The sequence below is a fragment of the Hibiscus syriacus genome, unplaced genomic scaffold (assembly GCF_006381635.1).
Source record: "Hibiscus syriacus cultivar Baekdansim isolate YM2019G1 unplaced genomic scaffold, ASM638163v2 tig00000665_pilon, whole genome shotgun sequence".
NCBI classification, from domain to species: domain Eukaryota; kingdom Viridiplantae; phylum Streptophyta; class Magnoliopsida; order Malvales; family Malvaceae; genus Hibiscus; species Hibiscus syriacus.
Genome location: NW_024061808.1, coordinates 33,176 through 40,480, shown reverse-complemented (window position 1 = coordinate 40,480; position 7,305 = coordinate 33,176). Strand labels below are relative to the sequence as shown.

General features: G+C 38.9%; 1 protein-coding gene across 1 annotated transcript; it reads left to right on the top strand.

The window, feature by feature from the left end:
* Window positions 1–2,787: 2,787 nt before the first annotated feature.
* On the top strand, window positions 2,788–6,852 carry LOC120209901 (calcium-binding protein KRP1-like). Its single transcript, XM_039208791.1, has 2 exons — window positions 2,788–3,201; window positions 6,843–6,852. Exon 1 carries the CDS (start codon window positions 2,804–2,806, stop codon window positions 3,173–3,175), a length of 372 nt encoding a protein of 123 aa, XP_039064722.1. The 5' UTR covers window positions 2,788–2,803; the 3' UTR covers window positions 3,176–3,201; window positions 6,843–6,852.
* Window positions 6,853–7,305: the final 453 nt, after the last annotated feature.

Here is a 7,305-nt window from a genome sequence, read left to right as displayed (position 1 = left end):
ATCGAATGATTGGACGTTTAGCCAGAAAGTCTCACTATTGTTGTCTTGATGGTTTTTTAGGTTTCTTTCAAATCCCTGTGGCACTAGAGGATCAAGAAAAAACCACATTTACTTGTCAGTTTGACACTTTTGCTTATTGTCGGATGCCATTCGGTCTTTATAATGCACCAACCACTTTCCAAAGGTTCATGATAAGTATATTTTCTGATTACATCAAAAAAGGGATCGAAGTGTTTATGAATGATTTCACAGTTTACGGTAATTCTTTTGGTGAGTGTTTGTCAAATTTGATGAAAATCCTGAAGTGATGCCTTAAATTCAATATTGTTTTAAATTATGAAAAATGTCATTTTATGGATGATAAATGACTAATTTTAGGCCATGTCATTTCTTCTAATGGGATTGCAGTTGATAAAGCTAAAACTGACATTATTCTCTCACTTCCATACCCTACGACTATGAGGGAGATTTGTTCATTTATTGGTCATGCAGGTTTCTATCGGAGGTTTATCAATGACTTTTCTAAAATAGCACAAGCACTTTGTAATTTATTACAAAAGGATAAGATATTTGATTTCGATCCAGAATGCAAAAAACCCTTCTATTTTCATAAGGAAGTGTTGATTTCAGCTCCCATAGTTTAACCACCTAACTAGGATTACCCCTTCGAAATCATGTGTGACGCGAACGATAGGAGCGTACGAGCTATGTTGAGACAAAAGATCAAAAAAGAATCGCATGTCATTGCCTACGCATCTAAAACTTTGGATGTGGCTCGGTAAAACTATTCGACAACATAAAAAGAACTTTTTGCTAATCTTCTGGGAACTAAAATTATTGTTTTTTTCTGATCATGCAACTTTGAAATATTTGCTGAATAAGGAGGCAAAGTCACACTTAATTCGATGGATTTTACTCTTTTAGGAGTTTAATTTGGAAATTAAAAACAAGAAGGGCTACGAGAATTCATATACCATATCCCCAAGTACCTTTTGGTGCTGGAACCGGGGCTAAAGAATCCGAGTTCGAAGATTCCACCTGCAGAAGCCATGGTATCACCATCTCTAATCGAACCAGTAGCATATAAGCTTTCCAACGTAATACCAAGAGTGCGCAAAAGAGATGCAAGATAAAGCCCGCCGTTGATGAGATTTAGAGAACTTTGAAGACTTCTGAGGATCAAATTCCTTATAAGTACACATTCTCATAAGTGAACTCCATAATGCCATGCTGCTAACCTCTGCTCTAAGAAGCCTTTTCTGAAGAACTGTAATCTAAAGGGTAAAGTATACCAGAAGTCACTGAACTATACTCAAACGATTTCTTTGGTCATTGAGATTCTAAAGTTTACAAAATGATCATTGTATCTTTTAAATTGTTACAAAATGGTCACTGTATCTTTTAAATTGTTACAAAATGGTCACTGTATCTTTTAAATTGTTACAAAATGGTCACTGTAATATTATAATAATGGTAAGAATTTAGTGTCCACTTTATAACTTTTGAAAATTCAATAACCAAAATGATAATGCAGCGTCGGCAATTATTTTTTATTCGAGAATCTCATCTACAATGTTTCCTTTGAACGCAGCCTCTATTAATTGTATTTTTTCTACAAACTTGTTGCTGCAACTGTTAGCATTGACTAAAATGAATAAAGAAACATATATTTGACTGAACCTGGGAATTAGTCCATGTTACTTAAAAGTTATTATATCATTAAAATTTTAAATGTAAAATTAATACAATATATTTAGATATTATATTAAATTTTATCATACCTATTTTATAAATGAAATAAAATATTTTACATAAAAATATATTTATGAAAATATTTCAATGAATGACAACAACACAATTATAAGTGATATATATTTAAATTTATTAATCGCATATTTGATGTTCATATAATAATTTTTAAATATTATATGAAATTATAAAAATGTCAAAACACTCCTATATTATTGGAAGTCATATTAAAACTTAAACTTAAAAAAATATTATCAAAATTTTAATCTTACCAATAAATTGAAGTGTCATTGACTAATAATTTATATTTCTACAACAATAAATGTATTTATATTTATTGTATATAGTCAACCAAATAGACCAACTTTAAATTGAAAGGTTCAGTTGAAGAAACACGAATGAATTACATATAAAAATTATTATTTAAAACATATATTGCATAAAAATTATTTATTCTAATTATAAATTTTGAAATTTAATACTTTAATTTTAGAGTGTTAAAATTATAAGTTATAAAGTTTAAAAAGAAATTAAGAGGTCATTTTTTAATAAAATATTTAAGTATATATACAACAACAACAACAAAACTCAATTCTCATATGTAATTGGGTAAGGGGAGGTAGTGTAGTAGGCTGTCCCAACGCCAGGTTGAGATTAGCTTCCGTAGAAGACCTCCGGCAGTCAGAAAATTAAAAATATAGATAAAATGTAATGCATGTATAAATAAATATATAAATACATAGTTGAACAATATTCATATGCAGTCATTAATATCATATGCAGTCATTAATATCATATGCGCGTCTGTAATGAAAAGTACTTCCTGTTTCCTCATAAATTTACAATTATATCCCTATCCTACGTTCCAAGAAGAAACCTTGCAGAAAGGCCACCATTTTTATCTGTATCTTAGTTGTCTATCAATGGCCTCTCTTTCTTCGAAATCTCATCTCTTTCAACCCTTTTCTATATATTCCATTCCAACATCCCCGACAATTCATTCCACAAAAATATCAATTCCCAAAGTTCAATAAACTTTGTTATCACGTCAACCATGTCTGCAATTCCTCCATCGGTTTCACAAAACTCTTCGGGGTTCCATGATTTCTTTCCCGTGATGTCCAACAAGCTCGGAGGGGATGGTCTGATAGGGGAGCTCTGCAATGGGTTCAGCCTGTTGATGGACACTGAGAAAGGGGTCATCACTTTTGATAGCTTGAAGAAGAATTCGGCGCTTTTGGGGTTAGAGGACTTGACGGATGATGATTTGAGGTCTATGATGAAAGAAGGTGATTTCGATGGCGATGGTGCGCTTAACCAGATGGAGTTTTGTGTGTTGATGTTCAGGTTGAGCCCTGAGTTGATGGAAGCGTCTCGGTTTTTGTTAGAGGAGGCTTTCGAACATGAATTCAAGGATTTCCATTGATACCTTTTGATACTTCTTAGTTTCTTGTTTCATCCTGTATCTAATGAAATTGTTGAATATACAGAAAGAATAGAAAAGGAAAAGGAAAATATTTTAATCAAAATTTTACATTTGTGTGGTAAATTTTTGTTAATGAAATTTGTGTTTCGAGCATTAATTTTTATATGCAATTCAAATATAAAAATGAATGTGGTGAAAGTTGGGGGAAATTCAATAGTAGCAGTTAAACAAGACCTAACTTGTTTGACCCTTGAGACTAATGTGTTGGCAATTTCTCGTAAATGCAGAACGCTTGACTTTTTGGCAACCGTGTTCACTTTATTAGTGATCTCCGTCATTATAAGTGAAGACTTGCACAGTTTATCGACCAATAATCATCAACTTTCTAATGCCAGGAGTCATTTATTCAAGCCAGGACTTTTGCAGTTATAGTCTATGCATGAATTTATACTCAATTTTGCAAGCACTGAGCTATAGACATCCATGGGAATGGGTATCTTTTCATACAGTGCTTGTTGTTTCCTCATCATCTTCTCAAAAGCTTCGACTGCAATCGACATCATTTCGACAGAAGAGTCATTTGCTGATGGCATGACCTTAGTCTCCAACGATGGAAGCTTTGCATTGGGTTTCTTCTCTCCTGGTACTTTGATGCAGGGGGATCTGAGACAGATGATGCTGAGCTGTCAGATTGCACGTTGATGGCGCTGAGATACCATGAGTTGGCAGATCAGCGCAAAGGCGGGAATTGATTGTGACATGTTCCTTATTGGGGTCGTTTTGAGTATGTTTCAGTCTTTTGGCCATAACTTTGGCTACAGGTGTCAGAATCGCGCATAAGACCCCAATCCGGAAAGCTCTTTTCGACGCGCACGCTCTCCACATTGCCATGTGGCCTTTTTTTCAACCTCAAATTCTGCCGTTTTCCCCTCCGAATCACTAGATTTAGTTATTTTTTACTATTTATGGTAATATTTCGATTGTTAATTAGGAAGTCAATTTAAATCCGATTTAGACCGGATTTTTGGGAGATTGCTTATTTTATTTCGAATTTCAATTTAGAGTGATTTTCGGGATTTTGCTATTTTTGGCAAAATTCGAATAAATACGATTTTTGCTATTTTTGGCAAAATTCGAATAAAGACGATTTTTTTAGCTATAACAGTCCGGCTTGTGGACTGCTTTTGACAGTTATTGATTTTATAATATTTTATTAAACCCTAGAGACTTTTTTTCTCTGGTTTTTGGGCGAATTTTCTCTTGTGAATCGTCTGTCGGAGCTAGCCTACAGGATAATCACTATTCTGTCTGGCGTCAGTTGGTGTCAGAGCTTCAACATCTTCTTGGGAAATTTCACCAGTTTCAATGGCTGGAGGTCGTGGTCGTGGTCGTCGTGAGCAGGTTCCGAATGAGGAAGCCCAACGCCGTGATCGCAGCGTTCAGGATGTGATGATTGCGGATTTGCAGAGGCAAGTCGCAGAATTAACCCAGCGCCTAGCGGCGCAGGATTTAGAGGATCGTGAGGCCTCTGATCACGATACAAATTCCACTTTCGAAAACCCATATCACAATCGCGCAGGATTCCGGGGCGCAGGATTCCGGGAGCACCGTGGTCGGGAGGAGCGTCATGGAGACCTCGGTTTTCGGGTCGATCTCCCTGAGTTTTCTGGTACATTACAGGCCGAGGGATTCGTGGATTGGATTAATGAAGTGGAGCGTATTTTTGAATATAAGGAAGTCCCCGATCGTGTGAAAGTGAAACTGATCGCCATCAAACTCAAGGGCAGAGCATCTGCGTGGTGGGAACAGTTACGACGTTCACGAGAAAGACAGGGCAAAGCCAAGATCACTGATTGGGAGAAGATGAAAAAGAAGATGAAGGGCCACTTCCTTCCCTTCGGCTACACGCAAACCTTATTTCAGCGACTTCATGCGTTGAGGCAGGGCGCGCGATCAGTCGATGATTACACGGAGGAGTTTTACCAATTGGTCGCCCGGAACGATTTATCTGAGACGGAGGAGCAGATGGTGGCGCGATATTTGGGGGGTTTACGCCAGCCCTTGCAAGATGTCCTCAGCCTTCATTCATTGTGGAGTGTTTCGGAAGCATACCAGCGTGCACTTGCTGTTGAAAAACAGCAAAACAGGAGACCAGTGATCAGGAGCGATCACAACAGTCGACCAGTTCGCCCTCAAGAGTCCCGTCCTGCTCAGCAGCCACCGCAGGGTAATTCTAACCCTACTATTAGATGTTTTCGTTGTGGTGAACAAGGGCATAGGGCGACTGATTGCAGGAAGCCTGCTAGTCAAAAGGGAAAAAATTTGTTGATTGAGGAAAACGTGGAAGACGAGAATGAGGAGATTGGCGAACCTGTGTATGACGATGATGAGACTGATGATGTGCTATATGGAGATGGTCATGAGACTCTGGTCGTTCGCAAGAGTCTACTTACCCCCAAGGGCGATTCAGGGGACGATTGGTTGAGAACCAATATTTTCCACACGACTTGCACAGTTGCAGATAAAGTCTGCAAAATGATCATTGACAGCGGCAGTTGTGAGAATGTAGTGTCCGAGGAGGTTGTCCAGAAATTGCAGTTGAAGACGGACCGTCATCCTAAGCCATACAAGTTGTCATGGCTAAATAAAGACAGTGAGGTAACAGTTGATAGGCGATGCCTGGTGTCTTTTCAATTGGTAGAAAATATTTTGATAATGCCTGGTGTGATGTTGTGTCTATGGATGCGTGTCATATATTGTTGGGTCGACCTTGGCAGTATGATCACAGTGTCATTCATGATGGACGGAAGAATACATATTCCCTTAGCATCAAGGGAAAAAGATTGTGTTGGCACCCCGGCGGGAAGGACTTACTCCTACCCCAGTAACCCATAATACTAATCTGCTTTCTATGTCCAGGTTTTTAGATGAGATTGAGCATGGCGACGTGGTCTATGCCTTGCTACCTTGCGAGAACAATGCAGTAGACGTGGATACAGATTTACCAGTAGAGGTGCAGCGGTTGCTAGCAGAATTCTCTAACTTGATGCCAGAGGATCTTCCTCCTGGACTACCACCTATGAGGGATATTCAGCATCAAATTGACCTTGTTCCTGGGTCAAGTTTGCCAAATCGACCAGCATATCGCCTCAGTCCCAAGGAGGCCGAAGAGTTGCAGCGACAGGTGGAAGAGTTGTTGGAGAGGGGCTATATCCGAGAGAGTATGAGCCCATGTGCAGTCCCTGCTCTGTTAGTGCCAAAGAAAGATGGTTCTTGGCGTATGTGTGTTGACAGCCGAGCGATCAACAGAATTACAGTGAAGTACCGGTTTCCAATTCCCCGTCTAGATGATATGTTGGATCAGCTATCTGGTTCTAAGATCTTCTCAAAAATTGACCTTAAGAGCGGCTACCACCAAATCAGAATAAGGCCTGGAGATGAGTGGAAGACGGCGTTTAAAACGCCACAAGGGTTGTATGAGTGGATGGTCATGCCTTTTGGGTTATCCAATGCGCCCAGTACATTCATGAGATTTATGCATCAGGTCTTGCGGCCTTTTATGGGGAAATTTGTTGTAGTTTACTTCGATGATATCCTCGTTTATAGTCCGACATGGACTTCACACTTCGATCACCTCCGTGCTGTTTTTGAGATGCTGAAAACGGAGTGCTTGTTTGTCAATCAAAAGAAGTGTTCTTTCTTCACTACTTCTGTGACTTTTCTTGGTTTTGTTGTGTCTACTGATGGTGTTCATGCAGATCAGTCAAAAATAGATGCAGTCTTGGAGTGGCCCAGACCAAGAACATTACATGACATCCGAAGTTTCCATGGCTTGGCGTCTTTTTACCGTCGATTCATTAGAAATTTCAGTACTCTGATCGCCCCTATCACAGAGTGCCTCAAAGGGCGTGATTTCCAGTGGTCTGAGGAGGCAGAGGCCAGTTTTCAACTGGTCAAGCAGAAGATGACCGAGGCTCCAGTTTTGGCACTTCCAGATTTTGACAAAGTGTTCGAGGTAAATTGTGATGCATCTGGCGTTGGCATTGGTGGTGTTCTGAGTCAGGTAGGTCGTCCGGTTGCTTTTTTCAGTGAGAAGCTATCGGGATCAAAGAAAAATTATTCCACTTATG

Coding starts and splice junctions, on each gene's coding strand:
- LOC120209901 (XM_039208791.1), top strand. CDS start 2,804: ATGTCTGCAATTCCTCCATCGGTTTCACAAAACTCTTCGGGGTTCCAT.